The 24,749-nt window shown below is 41.1% G+C and overlaps 1 protein-coding gene across 1 annotated transcript; it reads left to right on the top strand.

Moving 5' to 3' along the window:
• The first annotated feature begins 7,567 nt into the window (after positions 1-7,567).
• CELA1 (chymotrypsin like elastase 1) lies at positions 7,568-19,878 on the top strand. Its single transcript, XM_090273188.1, has 8 exons — positions 7,568-7,651; positions 8,252-8,334; positions 9,476-9,576; positions 10,322-10,447; positions 11,218-11,354; positions 12,530-12,675; positions 18,833-18,982; positions 19,727-19,878. Exons 1-8 carry the CDS (start codon positions 7,612-7,614, stop codon positions 19,742-19,744), a joined length of 801 nt encoding a protein of 266 aa, XP_090129314.1. The 5' UTR covers positions 7,568-7,611; the 3' UTR covers positions 19,745-19,878.
• Positions 19,879-24,749: the final 4,871 nt, after the last annotated feature.

Below are 24,749 nucleotides of genomic sequence, written 5' to 3'. Positions count from 1 at the left end.
AACCAGCTTCCTGGCTTCTCTTTAGCCAATGTGGGCCTTGCCCTAACCTAACATTTGCACTCTTCCTTAATATCCACACCTCTGACCATTCTCAGAACTAACCTAAAACCTTAAAACTTTGGTGCTAGCCCTGTGCTACTATCTTCTAGCTCTGGAAGCCTCTTACCTTACTTAGCACTAAATGGCTGGTCCCCTTTGGGGATCTATTTCCTACTGAAGAGTACTGGTGCCATTGCCAAAAACAGCTAACTGTCCCAGAATTTATTATTTACTTATTTTTAATTACAAAGTAATTCTGTAGCGAAGTCAAGTAATACATAAAAATGTGACTTTAAAAAGTGAAATTCATCCTCACAATGCTGTCATACAATGATTCATTCTCTAGATGTAAGGACTTTACAGCTCAGTATAAACACTTCCATACTGTTTTTCTACAAATCTACACATATACATGTACACAATACCACATTGTTTGCAACTTTATTTCTTTTTTTAAAGGTTTTATTTATTTTTAAGGAGAGGGGGAAGGGAGGGAGGAAGAGAGGGAAAAAACCCATCAATGTGAAATAGAAACACCGATTGGTTGTCTCTCATATGCATCCCAATTGGGGACCAACTTGCAACACAGGCATGTGCCCTGGTCAGGAATCAAATTGAAGACCTTTCACTTTGTAGGATGATGCCCAACTGACTGAGCCACACCAGTCCGAGTGCAACTTGGTTTCTTATTTAATATATCAAGGACATCTTTTCATGCCAATTTATTTAAATCTAACTCATTCTTTTTAAAAGTTGCAGAGTATTCCATAATATGATTAAATCCAATTTCTTTAACCTTTCCTTATTGATGGACACTTAGGTTTTCCCCAATTTTGCATCAAAGTTTTATGACAAACTATACTATAACCCATATTCTTGCATATTTTTGTGCTTGTGTTTATTTCAAAAGGATGCACTCCTAGAATTACAATTACTTATTCAGAAGAAATGCAATCCCTTGAAAGTTAAGCGAGACTTTTGGTCAAGATGGTAGAGTAGATAAATTCTGTGTTCACCTCCTTCCATGGCCACATAAATTGCAACTAAATTATAGAACAACCACCTGAATCAACTGAAGACTAGTTGAACTGAAACCCTATATATAACTAAAAATATAAAGAAGAAGAAGCTTCTTGGAGACTAGCAGGAAGGGTGGAGACATGGTTCCACACCCATATGTGGCAGTTAAAAATTGGGAGGGATATCCTGCTGTGGAGGTCCCCACTGAGGAGCAAGTGGTCCCAGCACCACACCAGGCTCCTCAGCCCAGATCATCAGTGCTGGAAAGAGGAGTAAGAGGAGTCTTCATAACAGCTGGCTGTGAAAATCAGCAGGGATTCAGTCCTGGGGAAATTTAGGACTGCTGTAGGCCCAGGGATCCTCTTCGAAAAGGCAAACTACCAAATGCAGAGTTCAAAACACCAGTAACAAGGATACTCAATGAATTTAGGGGAAGAACAAATTATCTCAGTGAGAACTTCAACAAAGAGAGAGTAAACATAAAAAGAAGATACAAAACATAAAAAAGAACCACTCAGAAATGAAGAATACAATAAGTGAAATGAAGACTACATTAGATAGGATTAACAACAGATCAGATGAAGCAGAGGATCAAATCAGCGATTTGGAAGGCAATGTAGCTGAAAATACCCAATGAGAACAGCAAAAAGAAAAAAGAATCAAAAAGCAGTAAAGATAGTTTAAGAGACGTCTGGGACATCAAGCATACCAACATTCGCATCATAGGGGTACCAGAAGGAGAAGACAGAGAGGAAGGAATTAAAAACCTATTTGAAGAAATAATAATGGAAAACTTCCAAACCTGATGAAGGAAATAGACACATAAGCCCAGGAAATGCAGAGTCCCAAATATAATAAACCCAAAGAGGCCCACATCAAGACACATCATAATTAAAATGCCAAATGTTAAAAACAAAGAAAGAATCTTAAAAGCAGCAAGAGAAAAGCAGTTAGTTACCTAATAAGGGAGATCCCATAAGACTGACAGCTGATTTCTCAACAGAAAATTCTCAGGCCAGAAGAGATTGGCACAAAAAGTGATGAAAAAACAAGGATTTACAATAAAAATTACTCTACCCAGCAAAGCTATCATTCAGAATCAAAGAAGAGATAAAGAGCTTTCCAGACAAGAGAAAGTTGTAGAAGTATTACAAGAAATGTTAAAAGGACTTCTTAAAAAAGAAAAATTTAAAAGTATGAATAAGAAAATATTGCAAAGACAAAAATTCACCCTGGCTAGTGTGGCTCAGTGGATTGAGTGCTGACCTGAGAACTGAAAGGTTGCAGGTTCAGTCCCTGGTCAGGGCACATTCCTGAGTGGTGGGCCAGGTCCCTGGTTGGGGTCCTGCAAGAGGCAAGCAATCGATGTTACTCTCACATGTCAATGTTTCTCTTTCTCTCACTCTCCTCCCCTTCCCCTCTCTCTGAAAATAAATAACTAAAAACATTAAAAAATGAATAGTTGGAACAGAATTAATATTAAAAGATGTCACTAAAAATACTGCTAAAATTTCTCACTAAGGCAAACATATAATGCAAGTAGTGAATCAATCAACACAAAAGTAGTACAAAGGTTAAAAGGCAAAAGTTGGAATATCATGTGTAATTGCAACGGTGAATTAAGGAATACATGCAAATACACATAAAAGAAGTAAAAAATAATAATGACAAAAATATAAACATGGATGGGTTGAGTAAAAATGATAGTGATTTTAAAATGTATTCAAACTTAAGTGACCATCATCTTAAAATATGTTACTATAAACATAGTTTGGTGTATATATAAAAAGCACATGGCAATGACAAACAAAAAATCTACAAAAGATATACAAGAAGTGAAGAGAAAGGAATCAAAACACAACACTACAGGAAGTCATAAATGTGTAAGAGAATATGAAAGGAATAGAGAAGAATTACAAAAACATCAGAAAACAATTAATAAAATAGCACTAACTATATACCAATCAATAATATTTATTTTTAAGTACATTTTATTGATTATGCTGTTACAGTTGTCCGTTTCCCCCTTTGCCCCCTCTGCCCTATACCCCCATTCCCTCCAGCAGTCCCTTTCCCTTAATTCATGTCCACAGGTCAGGAATGTAAGTTCTTTGGCTTCTCCCTTTCCTATACTATTCTTAACATCTCCCTTGTCTATTCTGTACCTACTAATTATGCTTCTTAATACCTGCAGCATTTCCCCCATTCTCTCACTGCCCCCTCCCAGCTGATAACCCTCCAAATGATCCCCATACCTATGACTCTGTTCTTGTTCTGGTTGTTTTAGTTTGTTTTTGTTTTTGTTTTTTAGATTCAGTTGTTGATAATTGTAAGTTTGTTATCATTTTAATGTTCATAGTTTTGATCTTCTTTTTCTTAAATAAATTCCATTAATATTTCCTGTAATAATGGCTTGGTGATGATGAACTCCTTTAGCTTTACCTTGTCTGGGAAACACTTTAGCTGCCCTTCCATTCTAAACGATAACTTTGCTGCACAGAGTAATCTAGGTTGTAGGTCTTTGCTTTTTATCACTTTGAATAATTCTTGCCAGTCCCTTCTTGCTTGCAAAGTTTCTTCTGAGAAATCAGCTGATAGTCTTATAGGCACCCCTTTGTAGGTAACTTTCTGCTTGCTTTTCTCTTGCTGCTTTTAAGATTCTCTCTTTATCTTTAACCTTTGGCATTTTAATTATGATTGTCTTGGTGTGGTCCTCTTTGGGTCCAACTTGTTTGGGACTCTCTGTGCTTCCTGGACTTGTATGTCTATTTCCTTCACCAAATTTGGGGAGTTTTCTTTCATTATTTTTTCACATAAGTTTTCAATTGCTTGCTCTTCCTCTCCTTCTCCTGGCACCCCTATGATTCGGAAGTTGGTACATTTAAATTTGATCCAGAAGTTCCGAAGCATCTCCTGTCTCTTCCTCTTTTTTTTTTTTTTTTTTTTTTTTAAATTCTTGTTTCTTGTTTCTGTTCTGGTAAAATGTTTATTTCTTCCTTGTATTCCAAATCATAGATCTGAAGCCTGGCTTCCTTCCTTTCACTGTTGGCTCCCTGTATATTTTTCTTTGTTTAAGAAAATAAAGTAACCCTCTGTGTAACGTTCATTTCCCCCTTTATTTTTTTGCCATACTCAATGAGTTCTCTAAGCATCCTTATCATCAATGTTTTGAACTCTTCATCTTATAGGTTGCCTTTCTGCATTTCATTTAGTTCTTTTTGGCGGGGGGGTTTGTTCAGCTCTTTCATTTGGGCCATATTTCTTCGTCTTCTCAATTTGGAAGCCTCCGTGTGTTTGTTTCTGTGTATTAGGTAGAGCTGCTTTGACTCCCTGTCTTAGTAGCATGGCCTATGTAGCAAAGGCACCTGTAAATTGTGTGGGGCAGAGCCTTAGGTAATTGCCAGGTCAGGGCAACCCATTTCACCACTTCGTGGGTCTGTGTGTGGTGGAGGGTTCTGAGAGGGGACAATGCCACTGCCTGACTTCTGGCAATTTGCCTGACACTCGCCCCATTTCCAGTGACTTCACCCACTTCCCATATGCAATTGGCACCCTTCCAGCTGCTGCCCTGGGGTTTGAATACATTCTAAGACCATGCAGGCCCTTTAAGCAGTGAAAATCTGGCAGTTTCTTCTGCCACCCCAACACCCACTGGTTTTTACAGTCAGAGGTAATAGGGCTTTATCTTCCCGGTGCTGGAAAGCTGGGCTATGTGGTCTGCCTGGGGTCTGGTATCGCTCACTCCCAGGGTATCCTGCCCAATTTTTATCCACCACACGTGAATGTGGGACCATCTGTTCTGCCACCACCACCATGCTTCTCTGCTTGACTCTGCCCCTCCTACCCATCTGAATGAATTGTGGCTTATTTAAATCCTTGGTTGTCGGACTTCAATATAGCTCAGTTTTCAGGTGGTTCTGTTTGTTATTTGTTTTTGAGATCTCGTTGTAATTCTTTCTATGGTTGAACAAGGAGGGGAAGCTTGTCTACCTACACCTCCATCTTGACCAGAAGTCCTGATAATTACTTTAAATGTAAATGGTTAAATGCTCCAATCAAAAGACAAGTGAGTAAAGAAGTGGTACATATACAATAGAATATTCCTCGACCATAAAAAGGAATGAAATCTTACCACTTGTGGCAACATGGATGGACCTAGACGGTATTATGCTAAGTGAAACAAGTCAGACTGAAAGACAAGACTATATGATTTCACTTATGTGTGTAATCTAAAAAACAAAATAAATGAACAAACAAAACAGAAACAAACTCATAGGTACAGAAAACAAACTGACGGTTGCCAGATGGAACTATGGTTGGGGGCCTGGATGAAAAAGGTAAAGGGGTTAAGAAGTACAAATTGGCAATTACAAAATAGTCATGGGGATGTCAAGTACAGCTTAAGGAATATAGTCATTAATATTGTAATAACTACGTATGGTGTCAGGTGGGTGCAAGATTTATCTGAGGCAATCACTTTTTTAAAACTTCCTTACCCAAGGACATGCTTATTGATTTTAGAGAGAGGGGAAGGTAGAGAGAGAGAGGGAGAGAAACATTGATCAGTTGCCTCTCACACACGCCCGGATAGGGGACCAAACCCACAACCGAGGCATAGGCTCTGACTAGGAATTGAACACATGACCTTTCAGTTTACGGGACAATGCTCCAACCAACTGAGCCACACTGGCCAAGGCTGGCGGATCACTTCTTAAGTTATATAAATGTCTAATTACTATGCTGTACAGTGAAACTAATATAATATTGAATGTCAACTGTAATTTAAAATTTTTTTAAAATTGTTTTAAACTTGAGCCAAAGCCACTATCTATGCCTTCCCCTAATAGTAAGAGTACAAGAGAGTATGACCAGCATGGGAGATGATGTGGAGCATGTAGATTAAGTACTGGTTGTAGGAGTCTTAAATGCAGTCCTGAAGAGTTTGGGTTTTGAAAAAATACAGATTGGGATTCTCTGGGCTATGCCACGGGTATAGGGATGGATGTGATATTGGCCCTGCACTTAAAGGTTCACTTTAGAGTATGTAATGTTGAGGGGTAACCTTTAGGAGGCTCTAAGGCCTCCTCTTAAACTTCTCATCCTGGGGCTAGAGCTGTCTCCTTACTGTCCACAGGAGGCAGGGATATGGGAGGAGAATGACAAAAGAGGCCCTGGTTCTCCAGCCCAGCACAGCCCTCCTCCCCAAGCTCAAATTTGTGTTAGAATGCTTCGGGTTGGACTGGAGAGGGAGTCCTCCAGGCTACCCGAGCATCATAGTGCAACTCCCCCGAGTAGCTCAAGGACCTGAAAAGGTGACTGTTTGTACAAAACTCCTTCTAACAGCTTTTTTCAGGCCACCCCTGCACGTGCAGGCATGAAAAGTTGAATTCTAGAGTTCTAGGGACCTGGTGACTTTGCTGCTTCCCTCTATGCTTCCAAGCTTCCTGGCTACCCTCTGCCTAAATCACCTCTCCGCCCACAGTCCTCTGCTCTGGGGCCTCCCAACCCATAGTCCTCTGCCTACGTCAAGGCACGATGCATGCATCTCCCTCTTCCCTCTTCTACTGACTTTGATGGGCAGAGCCTTTCATCCCCTGAAGCACATGCCTGTTCCCCCTGCCCTCTACTGTCATAACCCTCAAATTATCTGCCTATCCTGAGAGCTCCCTCTTCTAACCCTCCCCACATTCTTCTCTGGGAGCTCTCTTTTGGCCTCTCCATCTGAGTCTCCCCAAACCTGTTTTTTACTACCCTCTTCCACAAGAGTTCTCTCCACTGCACCTACTTGGCTTTTGCCTCCCTGCATTTATAACTATGTCTGCATGAGTACAGACATATGTACATGTCCCACCTCCCTCTTGGCACAGGGAGATGTTGCTGTCTCTCCTTCCTTTTCCTAACTACTCTTCCCTCCTCCAGTCCCCCTTGGCCCCACCCCCCTAGTGCACAGGATGTTTCTATGCTTGTAGTGCCATTGAAGACAGGGAGGCAGTGACTGACTATGAGGGGAGCACCTTAAAGGAAAAACCAGTCCTGATTTTCCATCTAATTTATGAAAGTTCACTGAAGCCCTGATTGGTGTGTCTTAGTTGGTTGGGCTTCATACTGCAAATCAAAAAGTTCAACTGCCAGTCAGGGCACATGCTTGGGTTGCAGGGCCAGGTCCCCAGCTGGGGGCATGCGAGAGGCCACCGATTGACAACTGACTGATGTTTCACACATTGATGTTTTGCTCCTTCTCTTTTCCCCTCCCTTCCCCTCTCTCTAAAAATAAATAAATAGATTTTTTAAAAAAAGTTTGTTGGATGCTTTTCAACTAAAAGCTGATTAATTCAGCCCTGACCTTGTTCTGTCTTTGAACAACAGATAAATTAGTTTACCTGAAAAGAAATATTTTCATTTGTATTTCCATGTCACCTGTGATTTTCCCTGCCTTCCACCCACAGCCCTGCCAGCTGGCAGGAGGAAGGTCAGCAAAGTTGCTGATAAGAGGAGTATAAAGAGGGCTTGGTTCATGGTAAGTAAGGGGCAGTGGTCTACTCCACAGGCAACATGCTGAGCTTTCTGGTCTTCGCCACCTTGGTCCTTTATGGTGAGTGGGTCATGTGGCCTGAGTTCTAGGGAGGGGGATTTGAGCAGGAAGGTCAAAAAGCAATCCTTAAGCCCAGGCCTGTTCTCTGCTCCAGAGCAGGTGGAACACTCAGCCTGTGAGTCTAGCAAAAACTTGATTCTCCTGGGGCCCATGATAGGAAAGGTCAGGGCCACTCTCCATATGGCCCCATGAAGCAGAGAGGAGACTCTTCGAGGGGCCTGGGCTTTCCTACCATCCCCATTGACAGGAAGACATCCGCAGCAGGTACCTGGTTGGGAAGAGCACTGCTCTCCCTGTCCCCTGGAGAATCCTGCCAAAACACTGTGTGCAGTTGGGGGAAGAGTCAGAGAAAAGGGGGGCCCTCTCAGGCCAAGGGATGATCCTGAGCATGGCTGAGACCACCAGAAGCCTGGCGATTTGAGGTAGATCCTTCACAGCATGCCAGAGTTCCTTTCTAAAGGGGCCCAGAGAACCCACAGCTGGGCCCCTCATTTGCTAGGGAGGAACTGTGAGTTTGCTGACAAAGCACGACTGCTACCCTCCACTCCCACCCTGGGCTCACCCCATGCTTAGTCATTACTCTTCTTCTGCCCCACAAAGGACACAGCACCCAGGATTTTCCGGAAACCAATGCCCGGGTAGTTGGAGGGACTGAGGCCCAGAGGAATTCCTGGCCCTCTCAGGTGGGTATTTCTTCACAGCCCCACACTCCCAATAAAGTAAGAGTTGCCCCAGGCACTGATACACAGTATTACATGTGTTTGTATATGTCTTTATCAACAGAAAGCTCTCCAACTGCCTGGATTCTAGATTTTAAAGATGAATGAAACCAGACTTAGCTGGTTTTTCTAAATGTAAAAGGCTTGAAGAAGGAAATTTAAACACCAACCACACTCACTCTCCCAGGCACACACCTAAACACAAACCACATTTACATCCCAGTAATACCACTATGCCATGTTAACAAGACTGTGTGCCAGACCCACACTTTAGACTCCACACACCCTGACACACACACACACACACACACACACACTCACTTACACCCTTCCACTCAGTATGTGTCACACATCTAAGTGCACTACTGCCCCCAAGTCGAGCATGTTGCTTATTTGGCTATTTAAAGAGTTTCCACTTTCATAACAGGACAGCTAAGCTCTGATTTAAGCAATTCTAAATATGTAAAACTGGCAAATTGAGAGGAATCACTGCAATTAGAATTAAATTCAATTTACAAAAGTTTGAGCCCAAATCTTCAGGAGTAGAGCTATTGTGTAATGTGCTGAAGGAAAAGACATGAACTAATAAAAATGAATATTCCAATCATATTTCTAAATATTCCCTAAAGTAGGGGGACAGGGTATACCTTGAAAAGATTGGAGGGGAAGCTCTAAGACCTAAGCTTGTGGGTCTAGTTAATGGAGTAAGTCCATAGCTACATTTCCTTCCCAAGAGGAAGTAGAATTAGAAGGACCTGGGTTCTCAACCCTTTGCAGAAACCTAGAGTAGGGGGACCAAATACACTCTGTGTGTACACCTTTACCCCGCCCACCCATGTACATAGCAAGCATCTCCAAACAATGGAGCACTCTTTCCTGCTGACCCCAGATCATCTCAACACCCTTCCTCACCACCACTCCAAGTAGCCACTACCAACCAATCAATATCAATTGACAGGTCAAATGAAACCTATTTGCCATCTCTAGCCCAGAAAGTTGCAGAATGTTTTGAAGGATGGCAGGAATTTAAGAGGGTAACATGAAGTTTGGGGCAAAGCCTTTTAAGAAATGCCACTTATTCTTCCTTTCTTCCTTCCCCATCTAGATTTCCCTCCAGTACTGGTCTGGAGGTTACTGGTATCACACCTGTGGAGGGACCCTCGTCAGAAGGAACTGGGTGATGACAGCTGCACACTGTGTGGACAAGTGAGAAAAACAGAGACCAGCTTTTCTGAGCCCCTGGGAGGGGAAGAGTCTGGCCCATCAGAAGGACTATGTATCTTTGACCACTCAGGGCAAGACTTTAAGGGGCTGTTTGGGGGCCTGTGGAAGGTAGTAGAATATAATGAAAAGTACAAATTTTGGCATCAGGAAAGCTCCGGTTCAGTAGGTAAATATTTAAAAGTCTAATCAGTGTCTAGCTGGTAATAATTTTTTCATACAAAGCAATGGTTCTCATTTCAGCGTGTATCAGAATCACCTGGAAGGCAAAGATTGCTGGGCCCCATCCAGCAGTTTCTGATTTAGTAGGTCCAGGTTGAGGCCTGATAATCTGCATTTGTAACAAGTTTCCAGGTTTTGCTGATGCTGCTGGTTCAGGGAAGTTTATACTTTCCTCAGAATCTCTCTGTGGGCCAAAAGCCATTATTTCATTTATGTTCACCATACCTCTCTCAGGTTATGAGATATTCTGCTTATGATGTTTAGTTTAATAAATTGGAGAAATGAAGTTGATGGTAGTTTGTCACTCCCACAAGTTAGGGAGTTAGGAAATGAGAGAGCTTGTTACTTCTCTTCATCCAGGGTTTTTCATCATTCCTCTGCCTAGGCCAGAAAAGATGGGTTCCTGTCCTAAGGATAAGATATAAGCTGGCTTCCCAACTCTTCCCTAAGGGGGAAAGAGAAGGTTTGAGCACCCTGGATCACTTAGGGTTTCCTTCTCTCACTCCAGCCAAATGACGTTCCGTGTGGTGGTTGGAGACCACAACCTGAGCCAGAACGATGGTACCGAGCAGTATGTGAGTGTGCAGAAGATCGTGGTGCATCCATACTGGAACAGCAATAACGTGGCTGCCGGGTGAGGACAGGGCTGGGTTGGCCTTGGGCTCAGAGGTGGAGGACTGACTAGCTAGCAACAGGGTTTTGGTTTTCTTCACATTCATCCAGGAGGACATTGAGAATTTAGATTTTGAAGAGCTTGAGAATTTTTGGAGGTTTTTGGTATTTTTTTGACCTAGGCTGGTTTGCATGATTGAATCACCTGAACCTCCTTCTCTACCAAGTTTAATGTTTCCATTTTTATTGTTATTTATTATTAATTTTATGGAATAAACTCCATCAGCAAAAAGTAAATTTCTTAAAACAAAGCCTACATGCAAAAAGTCCTCCAAGACTGAGCTGTACACTTCTGGAAAAGAGGTAGTTAAAATGGTGGTCAATTCTATAGAATGTGGGGGTTGGGATCGGTTCAAGTAATTGAGATATTTCTGCAGAGTTTTCAGAAACACACAGAATTTTACTTCTTTCTTCCTTGAGAACTCTTCTCTGCTATTGTCTTCACACCACTCTGCTCCTTCCTGATGTAAGCTCCACTCCCCAGAGTTGAAATCAGAGCTAGACTACAACACCAAGACCTCACCAGCAGGTGCTGCTGTTAAATATATAATGTCCTAACAATCCAAATGTATAGTGGATCAAGTTTCAAACTTAGCAAGTCGGCCCCTTTTTTCTTCAAAATCATTGGTTTCTAATTTTATGGGGACGCAAAGGCTCAGTGCGGACCTGCCCAGATGCTGACCTAAAGAAAGGCCTGATCCCACGAGTAAGTAGCCTCTTTTCCTCCCACAGTTATGACATCGCCCTGCTGCGCTTGGCCCAGAGTGTTACCCTCAACAACTACGTCCAGCTGGGTGTTCTGCCACCAGAAGGAACCATCCTGGCTAACAACAGTCCCTGCTACATCACAGGCTGGGGCAGGACCAGAAGTAGGTCACCTACATGGACACCATCCATGGGGTACAATTTTCTGTGGTCCTAGGTATTCACAGCTAGAGACCAGAAACCAAATGAACCAGAGATAAAATAACCAAGACTGAAATCAAACTAAGAACAAGCCATGGAATCAAGTCAGAGATTCATAGGCTCTTATAAAACTAAAAAACAAAAAGAAACATACAACAACAAAAACCACAACTTACCTCAGAAAGTAGTATATACCAGCCTCTTATTTTATACATGAAGAAACTGAGACCCAAAGAAATTAAAGACCTTATATAAGGTCACATGACTAGTTAAGTGGGGCCAGAACCCAGGTATCCTGGCTCCCACTTTGGCAGTCATTACAACCTCAATGCTACCTCCATAGACAGTCACTGGGCATTGGGTTGGAGTGAATGAACCAGGAGTAGCTAGCTGTAGGTTTAGAAAAGTCAAGGCTTCAACCCTCTTCTGGTCATCATGGGAAGATTTTTGGTAGGAAATGTCATTCAGATAACATGGAAAGGTGGGAGAGACTATGAGCAGAGACATTAGGTCTGGCATGAAAGTCTATCAGCCACCAGGAAGAGAGCAAGGATTTGCTATGAGCAGCCAGTCTACTGGCAAAATATGGGGCCGAGAGACATACTTCTCAACCAGCTCTGCTCTCAGTTCATTTAATGTCTTTCTGATTCAAATTTCATGGTCTTTAAAATGAAAGGGTTGTAAAGATCCAAAGAAATAATTCATGTGAAAAGGCTTTGAAAAGTTAAAGAGCCAGATAAAGAAAGGTTACACCAAGTTCTTAAGAAGGAAACAAAGATACAGTCCTAGTTCTGCTCCATGGGCTTTACAGTGTTAGGAGAAAGCAGAACAGGCAGATAAGTTATCAACAAATAATTCCAGTTACTTAACTGAGGTATCCATGAATTTAAAAAAAAAAAAGGAGGTGTGGGATTGATTGCTTAAAGTCAGAGAACAGTTAATCAAAGATGACTCCCTGAAGGAAGGGGCCTGCAGAGTCTATGTAAAGAGAGAAAAAAGGAGAATCTATGGCATGCAATGGGCAGAGAAAAGAGTTTGCCCTGAGTTCAGCATTCATTCAAAGGTTGGGGAGGGTGTGGGAGGTTTTTCCCTTGGACAGCATCTGGGGCTGATCTCCAATGCTGTGTGTCTTGTTCAGCCAATGGGCAGCTGGCCCAGACCCTGCAGCAAGCTTACCTGCCCACCGTGAACTACGCCACCTGCTCCAGCACCTCCTACTGGGGCTCCACTGTGAAGAACACCATGGTGTGCGCTGGAGGAGATGGAGCTCGCTCTGGATGCCAGGTGAACACATGTAGGAAGTGTCAGAAGTCCCACCCATGTCCCTCCCCTCTCTGCCTACCACCCCTCACCTTCTCCTCACCCCCTATTCTATACCTACTCACACCCCATACACAGACTCAACTTTCTACTCTGGTTTCTGAAAGAATGATTCTGTGCTACCAACTCGATGTTCACAGGATCTCAAAGTTGAAATGAACTTTAAAATGCATCTTACCCACTAGTACCCCCACCTCAGAAACTTGTATGTGGTCCAACATTTGTGTTGGTATATATGTGCATTTTTTAGAATTTGTTCATGACCTAGATTTTTTATGGATGCAGTGGGGCTGGGGCTGGAGTAATGGTTGTAATTTCGTATAAGGGAGCTCCCCTTCCATCAACCTCAATTGTACTTGTAGCTCTTCTACTATGACCCTTTTACACCACTAGTATTTACAGCCATACATACAGGTGAATGCAGTAGGGGAAAGTGCACAGTTATATATATATATGTATATATATATAATAGAATCTTATTTATTATATAATACATAGGTCAATCGGCAATACACCATCTTACAGATTTCTTAATGCAGTTCAACAAATGTCCTTGATTATCTACTAAATAAAATGCCAGGCACTGTGCTAAGCACTAGGGATACAAAGATAAATCAAACACAATGGAGGAATGGGAAGAGCAGACATACGATAGAACATTGTAATATAAAATGGTTAAATGTTATAATAAAGATATGCATCGGGTGATATGAGTGTACAAAAAATAGGTACTTACCTCTAGCTGTTGGGGTCAGAAAAGACTTGCCTTCCCTGAGAAAATGGAGTCTGTAGTGAGCTGTAAGTTAAACAGGAGAAAGAGGGAAAGATATCCAGAAAGAGGGAACAGCATGAAGAAAGGCATGACCCAAGAACCTAGGTAAGACACACAGAGAATTATAAGGTGTTCCCTACTACTAGCTGTAGCAGAGGACAAAGCCCACAAGCCTCCACATCCAGCCTGCTGCCTGTTTTCATTTGGCCTATGAGCTAAGAATGGTTTTTACATTTTTAAATGGTTGGGGGGAAAAATAAAATGTTATGACACATGAAAAATATAAAATTTCAATGTTTATAAAAATATTTTATTGGAACACAGCCATAGTTGTTTATTATGTATTATTTATGGCTGCTTTTACAGAATTTAGTAGTTGCAACAGAGACTATGGCCTATAAAGCCTAAGGTATTTATTATTTGGCATATTACAGAAAGTTTGCTGAGCTGTTGGGCTAGAACATAAACTATTACCATACTAGAGAATGTCAGGAGATGACACTAGTGGCAAACAGGAGTTCATAGCTTCAAATGTCATGCTTGAAGATATGAACTTTATCACTCAGATACTAGGAAGTTATTGAAGAGTTTTAAACGGAGAACAGCATGATCAGATTTGCCTTTTAGGAGCACTCTCTCTCTGATGACAAGATAATCATGAAGAGGTCAGGATTGGCAAGGAGACAGGTCGGGAGAGACTATTGTAATTATCCAGGTAAGAAACTTGAGGGCCTAAATTAGGGCAGTGGAGAAGAGGGAAGAAGGAATATATGAAATGAATTACAGGCATTTGGTTTAAGTGATTTGGGAGAGGGGTTTGCTTCCTCAAATGGGACTAGATTTGCCCTGACCAGTGTTGCTCAATTGGTTGGGTGTCAGTCCAAAAAGTGAAAGGTCATTGGTTGCATTCCTGGTCAGGGCACATGCTTAGGTTGCAGGTTTGGTCTCTGGTGGGAGTGCGTATGAGAGGCAACTGATCAATTTCTTTCTCCCTCCCTTCCCCTCTCTCTAAAAATAAATAAAATATTTTTAAAAACGAGACAAGATTTAGAGGATTTTGGAAGAAAGGTGATGAGTTTGGTTCTGGATAGTTGAGTCTGAGATCCCTGTGGGATATTCAGGTATAGTTAATTAGATATAAAGACAGTGGAACCTAGCAGGGAGAAATGGACTAGAGATACCCTTAGCAGCAAATGAGATTCCCTTCTCCCCCTCAACCTGGGGAAACTGCTAGAAAAAGAATAGAGCAGTGAGTTAGAAGAACTGTGATAACATAAATACTTGAGTGTTTCAGTGAGATAGGTGAAAGACAAAGAACCCTTTAAGATCTAAGAAGGATTAGAGGCAAGAGAAAAATAAGGGTTTTATAAAACCTCAGAAAATAGGTCATCACATATCAGCCAGGAGCCACAGTAGATAACTGAATGTGACTACTTGGCAGTGGGTAAGTCACTGGCAACTGGCAAGAATAGTTCCAGTGGAGTAGTGCTAGCAGAGGCTAAAGAGTAAGAAAGACGAGGCAATAAAAAACATAGTAAGGAAATGTAGACTACTTTTCCAAGAATCTTGTGTAAAATAGAGGAACAAAAAAGTCTGGTAGCTTTAAGAGGGATGACAAGTCAAGGAGGGGATGGATCTTTTAAGAGGGAAGAAAATTGAGTGTGTTTAATAGAGCGGCTTTTAAGAGGGAAGAAAATTGAGTGTGTTTAATAGAGCGGAAAGGATCCTGTAGAGTCAAAGAGTGAAGATAAATGGATAGCACAAGATCCCAGAGGAGACAAAAAAGATGGAACCAAGAGGACAGGCTTTGAACAGGGAAAGCAAGACCAAAATGTGCATAAATGTCAAAGAGTGTTCATGCTGGGTAGATGGAAGCTGGCAGGCGTTCTGCATTATTGCTTCTATTTACTAATGAACTAGGAGTCAGACTGGATGTTGAAAATGAAGAGGAAAGCGTTATATGTGTCTGGATTAATTAAAGTGAATGGGAGAAGGAATGGCCTCCAAAATATTACTGATAGGCTGAAGTTAGTGATCACATAATAATCATTCATTTTACTCAAAGACCCAGCCGTAGAAAATAGAGTAATCCAGGACTAAATTTTCCTGCATTATTGGGCAAAAGGACAAAATTGCAGATCAAATGCAAGGTCCAAGCTAGGTGGAAGAGGAAGAGCAGCCAGTAGGAAATTGGTAGCCTGGCTGAAATAGCAGAAGCAAAAGATTAAATGAAGGTTTTCTTGTGAGCACTTAGTACTATGGAAGTTGACCAAATCATCCTAGTTTTCCCAGAACTTTCCCAGTATTAAAATTTAAGAGTCCTGTCTCCTAGGAATCCAACATGCAAGGAGGGACAAAAAAAAGAAAACAAGGCATAAGGCAACCTCTTCCAGGTCCTCACCTGCCAGCTGAACCTGTAACTTCTTAAGGTTTAACCTTTTTGAGTTTATTCACTTCCCTGCTCTCTTCCACAGTCTTTTTATTTTTCTTAATAGAAATTATCTCTTCAGTCTCCTTTATTGTCCCTTTTATTTTATTTTACTTTATTTTTTGTCTTTCATGACGTTGACGTTGACATTTCTGAAGCGTCCAGTTGACCGTAACCAGTTTCTAAGAAAGGCTGCCAAGGGAGTCATCCAGCCTTAAGGCTCAGGAGCTGGAACAGAATTTAGATTAAGATGTTATCTTTAGTGGCTTAAATCTTGTGACCTTTAGTTAAAACCCAGTTACTGTATTGTCTTTTGCTGCTTCAGGCGTCAACAATTACCAAGATGAGAAAGTAAAGCCAGGTCAGTTCTGGAGTCTGGGTATCAGATCAAGGTGTCAGCAGGTTTGGTTTTCTTCTTAGGCCTTTCTCCTGGGCTTTCAGATGGTGACCTTGCTATGTCCTCATGTGGCCTTTTCTCTGGGCATGCTGGTGTTCTCTGCATGCCCAAATTTCTTCTTCTCTTCCAGGGTCTTGAATTCTGAAAAACTAGAGCACTTCTCTTCTGGCTGCCACTCCAAATTTACAACTCTCTGAGACAACTGTGTCTCTGGATGCCTTCCCACCAGTTATCCAAATAGTGTGCTTCTCTAGATTTTTAGACTTCTGTGTCTCCAGCCCCTTTCCTGAGAGTGAATTCATTGAACTCCTCTTACCTCAATCCACATACTCCCACTGAGCTCTTGTCCATCTCTTCCATCTGTCCTAAAATCTTCAGGTTTATCCTCTGTCTCTCCAGAGCTTTTGTTTCTTTGCAGGTCAAGTAGCATAAGATAAAAATATTACATAAAATTCAGTTACCTTCCTGTCCTTTAGCCCAGAAATACTCTCAAATCCCTATTAGAATTTTGGTAGAAGAGGTTTAGATTGTTTTGTTCATTTTGAGTACAATAATCTAAAGCAAACATCTTTGCCTAAGCAGTAGGTCAGATGGGGTACAGATAGCTCCTTTTTAAAATAAATCACCAATTTGAACCTTTGGTTTCCTTCCCTAGTTTTTTTTTGTTGTTGTTGTTGTTGTTTTTTTAAGTTTTAATTTTCATTGAAGCTACAGGTATTAAATTGCTTAAGATGACAAATAAAACTATGAGGCTTAATACTGAAAAAGATTCCTTCTACCCCCTTGAGTTCTTGTACCTTAGAAGGGACCACATTCAACTCTTTTCAGCTGACTTTGGTTTCTACCTCCAAACCTTCTCTAAAAATATATATAGTCATATTGCAACTTAAGTTTTCAGTTCAGGCATTATGAGAAATGCAGATTTCTCTTCCTTTTACACATATATACTTGCCCCCTAAGCATGAACTTTTCCCATCACCACCTTAATCTCCAAAAATAATTTTTATTAGATTAACATTTAATGTTTATTATGTTACATAAAATGCTATTCACAACCAAACCATGTATTCTAGGATTACTTTTCATTTCCTGCATAGCTTTGTTTTCCCTGGAAAATAATTCATTTTTATTTTCATAATATATACTCAACTTATTGCTAATTCAACCCCACACTCTCTACTAATTAGTAAGTAACCAATTTTATCTTCTCTTGTCCCTAGTGTTCCTTGTCTTGGCATGGGTCTATTTGCATTCACCATGAGGGACACTTACTAGGTTTTTTTCATTCTAAAAACTCTAGAGCTTTGTTTCTGAAATGCTTATTTGTTGATGATTTCCTCCCCTCCATTTTTATTTTCTCTTTCTAGAATGTTATTCACATATTTACCTTCTAAACTGGTTCTCTTATTTTCTCTATATTTTCCAACACTTCCAATATTTCATTTCTACTATCTTATTCATAATTTCCAAAGGCTGTTTTTGTTTTCTGAATGTTCTGTTTAATAACATATTGTTCTTATATTATGAATAGAATATTAATCATAGTTTTATTGTTTGTTTTCTTCTCCCTGCATAATCTTGGTTGCCTTCATTTTTTGTTTATTTCTTTGTCTCTCTTTCCTTTGATCTATATTTTTATATTAAAGACTTTCTTTGAATGTTTGGTAATCCTTGATTATCTGCTCTTATTTCAGAGTCGGGTGGTAAAAAGCTGATAGGTAGCTCTGAACCTTAGGTGGAGTTCATCTATAGTGAACTGCTTTGTCAAGTGGTCTGGCTAGGCCATTTCACTGGGGGACTTCCAATGTCAGTATATTTAGATCTTCCCTCTTGTGCTGGCCATATTGTACCAAGAAATATGTTCCAATTTTATGCCTGGAATTATAGAACTGTTATTCTGGGGACTGAGTAAGAAGAAGACTGTCAGGTCATACTCTATAAACCCAGATTTCTCTGATTATAAGTCTGAGTATGTAACCACTACCCAATACATCACTTTCTCTTCTCTTCACCCCACTTTAGTTTAACATGTGTTGACTACCCACCCTGTGTGTAAAGACAAAGTCTAATTAGACCCGTTGGTCTAAATGTAAGGGATCAAGAAATCATTAGAACACCATACTTCTTCCATCCCAGGTTCAATTTAAGTCAATAAAAGCTATTAAGCTTTAGATATTCAAAGTTCTATGTTAGCATTGTAGAAAGGGAAAATATCAGCAAGACATAGCTCCTATCTCAAGCTCTTAGATATGCATGGGAGGTAGAAACAAATTGTGAAACCAAAATACAAAGCAGAACATGACACAAATAATGCCAAAGAAAGGAAAAGTACTGTGGTTGTTTAGAAGGCAAGAAGAGATTCTTTGTGATTGTGGAGATATGAAGTAAGTGGTGATTTGAATTGGAGTTTTAAAACTGTACAGGATTTTACAAACAGAGATGGGGTGGGCAGGGCATAAGCAAAAGTAAAGGCCAAAAGATAAAAATATCTGGCATTTTAGGACTCTGCATTTGTTTCCTGCAGGGTGATTCTGGGGGCCCCCTCAACTGCTTGGTGAATGGCCAGTATGTTGTCCATGGAGTGACCAGCTTTGTGTCCAGCCAGGGCTGTAATGTTGCCAGGAAGCCCACAGTCTTCACCCGGGTCTCTGCTTACATTTCTTGGATGAATAATGTGAGTCCTCTTAAATAATGGTTGAAATAGGGTCACCTGGAGACCTGTACACTGGCTGCTTTGGGGAGCAAAAGCTGGACAGGGATCCATCGTTTTCCTCATCACATTCATACGTTTTATTCCTTTTCCTTCCCTCCATAGTGTACTTTCCCTCAATAATGCTGCCATCCTGAGTTCCCCTTCACATACCAACTAAGCAGGCTTCACCATATCATTTACTGCTTAGGGTAAAATGGTAGTAACAACAGATCTGACCCAGCGCATACCACTGCTGTCGTAAGTTAAAGCCAAAGGAAAAATAGCTTCAGAAGGCCTGCATGGTCCTGGGCAAGGCAAAAGGCACTAACATTCTCTCCCATTATGAGAATTTGCTCTACCCTTTGGAAAGAGGTTTTACCACTTTAAACAATGTTTGCAGGTTAGGTGAGATTCTACTACACTGACCTAGTGGGAGAGCCTCACAGTCATCCCACCTGTGCCCTCCAGCCTTGTCACACATTCTGGAATCTTGTGGCATAAATACTGACTCACCACAATTTCAAAGTCTGTCCTTGCCACTTAGTCCTGGGTACATGCTTATTACATTGAATTGTCCTGACACAGGTGAAACATACTTCCTGCCCCACAACCTTTTAATCCCCCATAAACCTGGTACAAGGCTATACTCAACCAGGAACCCTGAGGCAAAAAGAAAGAGTGTGGGCAGAAGTAACTGACTGTGGATATAAATGGCTTTTCCTTCAGATCATTGCCAGCAACTGAACATCTTCCTGAGTACAACAGGCATCCCAAGATGATTCTCTATTCACAGCGGAACTTGAGGCTATCAAGAAAAAAATATCCCAGGAGACTATTGAGCCAGATACAGAAAGGCAAATAAAACTGCATATACATTATCAACCTGTGTCTTTTTATTTCTAATTAAGCTCTTTAGAAGAAATGCAGTTATAGGACCAAGTTGGATTTCACCACATTTCTGGGTTGATTCTTCCATTTGCTGCCACATCTACCAGTTCACAAACTAAGCCAAGTGGTTTTATAATATCCTTTTTTAAATACCTTGTATTTTAGAATCTACCTATCTGTTAACCTGCCCATCTGCTCTCCTCCTGTGCATATTTGCTATATTTAAAGCCACAGAGTACTTTTAAATTCTCCTGAGTAACAAAATGTGCTCTGATCTTAGAGGTACACTGTGGGCTCCTCCTTCTTTTGTTTTCCCCTTCAATGCCTGGAACAAACGCTCACCCCAAGGTTCTGGATGATGGCAACTTCATACTAGGATACACTAGAGACAGGACTATAAGATTAGGTGGTAGGTCAGATGCCAGCAAAGAAAGTGGCAAATTAGAAAGGAGACTAGGAAGGAAAGAATAGAAAAAAGGAGAAAAGAAGACATTGAACAAAGAAAAGAAAGAATTAAGGGGAAGAAACAGAAGAAAAAGGGAGAGGAGACGATAATATGGGGCTTCACATGAGCCACAGCCACAGTCGCAGCCACAAGCACCAGAAGCATTTGGGAGGTCAAGGTAATGCTGGTAGCTTCCATCATCATGTGATCAACTTTGACAACTATCACCCAAGTTATTTTGGGAAAGTTGGCATGAGGCATTACCACTCAGAGAAAAACCAGAGCTTCTGCCCAATTGTTAGCCTTTATAAACTGTGGACCTTGGTCAGTGAGCAGACAGATAAATGCTGCCAAAAACAAGACTGGAGTTGCTCCTATCATTGATGTGGTGCAATAGGGCCACAACCAAGTTCTGGAGAAGGGATAGCTCCCAAAGCAGCCTGTCATTGTGACGGCCAAATTCTTCAGCAGAAGAGCTGAGGGGAAGATTAAGGGTGTTGGAGGTCCTGTGTCCTGGTAGCTTGAAGCCACACAGAAAAAAGATCATTAAATGCTCACAAGTGCTTTGCAATAAATAAATAGATAAAATAAAGTGTATATGATCTATCCAAAAAAAGTCCAGCCATTGTTAATATAACGATAATGGTTTGTGCAACATCAATGCAACCTGGCAGCCAAGGAGAGTGGACTGGAATGCATATGCATGAACAATGACGACTTCACTGTACTAGTCAGTGGCGGCTAAAGACGCTGGTGAATGAGCATAAATACTCTGTGGCCGTCAAATTCAAAATTACTGAGCGGGTAGAGCAATGAATGTGCATCAAATTTTGCATTAAGCTTGAAAATTCTTCCGCAGAAACTATTAGGATGATTCAGGAGACTGCAGCTATGGGCAACTGGTGATTGGCAGCTTCATCACAACAACACACCTGTTCATGCATCACATCTTATGCAGAGCTTTTTGGTCAAACAGCAATCACCCCAGGGACTCAGCCCCCCTACAGCCCAGATTTGGCACCCTGCAATTTCTGGCTTTTCCCAAAACTAAAATCTCCTTTGAAAGGGGAGAGATTTCAGACCATCAGCAAGATTCAGGAAAATATGACAGGGCAGCTGATGGTGACTGGGAAAACTATGTGAGATCCCAAGGTGCTTACTTTGAAGGGGACTGAGGCAACATTGTCCTTTGTACAATGTTTCTTGTGTTTGTATCTTCTTCAATAAATTTCTCTATTTTTCATATTACATGGCTGGATACCTTCTGGACAGACCTCCTATATCCTCAAATAAGTATGAGTCAGCACTTCAAGGCTAGGACTAAATTAGGCAAACTAATTCAGGGTTCTATAAACCACAGAGAACTGGGAAGCTGATAATTTGCCTCATCCTGGCCAGGGTTAGTGTGGTCTACGATAGAGTGAAGAGGAAACTGAGAGGAGAAGGCTAAGAGGATGAGAAACAACTTTTTTTTTTAAGTCAGCTTTAAAATGTTATTGGTTCATAAAGAACTGCCACATTTTCTTCCCATCTCATGCTGCTATTCCTGAATTTAATTTGCAAAGGGAAGAAGACAGCAAAATTTTATTTAATGAAATTTTAACAAGTGGGGAAAATGTTTATGGTTAGAAAATAAAACTTATCTCTCAGAGAAATTTTTCTTTGTACATCATATTTTAAAGATTTTATTTATTTATTTATTTTAAGAACGGGAAAGAAACCTGACCAGAAATTGAACCAGTGATCTTTTGGTTTGCAGGCCAGCACTCAATCCTCTGAGCCACAGCAGCCAGGACTATACATCAGACTTCAAAATACAAGTTTGTTTTCCATTTAGAAACTGTGAAAAATACCTATTTAATATGTCTTTGGAAGGATACCCCATTTTGCAATGTATACTCTTCCAGATTCTTCTGGGCTACAGTAGTTGAGAGGTGTCCCACATTCTCATTTCCTATGTGGATGATGCCTGGCAGAGCCTTCCATTCTGCAGCTTTCTGACATCTTGTCAAGAATTAGTAAAGGGGCAAGAATTCTCACCCGATTCATTTCTACAATGCAACCATTTAATACCATCTCATCCAAAATGATGTGTACTCTATCCAAATTAAATATCATATCTAATTCACTCACTCGGCTGAAATACTCATCTAAAACTTCCACAGATCTACGGATAAATTCATAAAACACCATCTCATTCTCGGTGTCATTAATTCCAACCACAATGAAAAGAGCTACATAATGCTGATATATCAGCTTAAAATGCTTATATTCAATGAAAGAGTACTGTGTGGCTCGGGATGGCATTGGTCCTGGCCATAGTTCTTTCTAGAATCTTCCTCCCACTTTCCCACAGAAGTTTGTTCCCAATCCTGACTAGCTGCATGGTGCGGGCTTCCTTGGGACAGCCATTTTGGGAAGCAACTTTCCATAGCAGTTACTGAGGACCAGACAAGAGGGACCAGGGTAGTCAACATTATAGCAGGAGAAACCGGCTAAGACAGGTAGGTCCTGGAATCTGGAGGCTACTATATCAGCAGAAGCCTGTAGAACAGTGTATACACTAAAAGAAGCCGGGCTGGAATCAGAATGCCTGTATTTCCCACCTCACTTTCACAAATGAGAAATGGGTAACCTTGGGCAAGCCACCAGCCCATTCTGTAACTCAATTTCCCTATCTAGTTAACTTCTAGTTTATCTGTGCTCTAATATTACATGACTTGGTGACCATCAATTTCAGTTCCCAAGAGATTAACACTGAAGAGAGTTTCTTAGAGGGCAGTGGCTGGGCTGCATTGCTGAGGATGCTTTGGATGCCTCAGAATGACATGGGTATTGGCCTCCTGTTAGTGACACACCTGTTATCATCACCATCTTCTCTTAGCTGTCCTCACAGTTCCACCATTCCCTGGGCTTCTCCCCACTTCTCCCCATCCAACATCAAGTCCTTCCATTTTCTTCATTCTTCCCTTTCTAGACCATCTCACAACTAACCTTCAGAATAAATCTACTGACTACCTGAAAAAATTTTATCTATAAAACATAACATTATAATCATCTGATTACCAACCTCTCTAAGATAAGAGATTATTTATTTGAGCCTCACCCAGGATATGTTTATTCATTTTAGAAAGAGAGGAAGGGGCAGAGAGAGAGGGAGAAAGAAAGAGAGAGAGAGACCAATGTGGGAGAGAAACTTCTATTCAGTTGCCTTCCTGTATGCATGCCCCGACCAGGGATTGAACCAGAAACCTAGGTATGTATGTGGTCTGTCCAGGATGGAACCTGCAACCCTTTGGTATACAGGACAATGCTCCAACCAGCTGAGCCACCTGACCAGGACAGAGGTCACATATTTTTAATTCATCTTTGGCTTCCCAACACTCTGCAATGCCTGTCACATAGTTGATCCTAAGTGTAGTACATTTTTTTGTGGGGAATGACATGGAAAACAATAGCAGACAAGGGCCTCTAATTTTGTCTCAGGCCTCCAGCTTCTTTCTCCACTCCTTAGGAGGAATATTTTGACCCTCTTCCCTTCCTTAAGGGCATTTTATCTGCACCATAAAATCCTTGAGTAAATGGTTCCTCCAAACCTTGTGTCTTAATTTCCAGCTATCTGCTCAAACAGGTCAGAGTAACTTTCTGTTAAGAGACCTTCTACCTAGAGAAGCAACAGTTGTAATAGCAGCAGTCCCAGCCCAACTTTCACAATCTGTGTCTGTCTTCACATTCTGCCTCCTTCTAGTATATTTTACTAGTTTATCAAGCTGGAATGATTTGCTCTCCATCCCCAGCACAGGCTTTCATACTCTCCTTCTCAGTCTTTTTTCAATAAGACTGTCTCCTTTCCCAAGGACCCCCGTTTCTATGTCTACCTCAGTTGTTCTTCTCTTCCAAATTCAGGTGTGGACTCTCTCCCTACCCATTCTAGGCTTAGAGCCAACCTCTCTGATAGAGGCTTTCCATCTTTAAAAATTGTAACCTGCCCTGGCTGGTGTGGCTCAGTGGATTGAGCGCCGGCCTGTGAAACAAAGGGTCGCCAGTTCAATTCCCAGTCAAGGCACATGCCTGGGTTGTGGGCCAGGTCCCCAGTTGGGAGCGTGCAAGAGGCAACCACCCACTGGTGTTTCTCTTTCTCTTTTTCTCTCTCCTTTCTCTTCTCTAAAAATAAATAAATAGCATCTTTAAAAAAAAAAAAAAGCTGTAACCTGAAGAAGTACATTTTACTTGGCAACTCAGTATACGTACCCATATAAATGAACTGTGTTTTCCCATACAGTAAGTACTCTTGCTGAGTGAAAATCACAATATTTTCTACCCTACTGGTTCAGTTATTTTCGAGTGCAGATCCTCGTAGCTAATTACCTCCTGGGAATTAAGTGAGTATTGACCCACACTTGAAAACTGTTCTTA

The sequence above is a fragment of the Furipterus horrens genome, unplaced genomic scaffold (assembly GCF_987537825.1).
Source record: "Furipterus horrens unplaced genomic scaffold, mFurHor1.1.pri manual_scaffold_4, whole genome shotgun sequence".
Taxonomy (NCBI): Eukaryota; Metazoa; Chordata; class Mammalia; order Chiroptera; family Furipteridae; genus Furipterus; species Furipterus horrens.
This window is presented reverse-complemented; position numbering and strand designations above follow the sequence as displayed.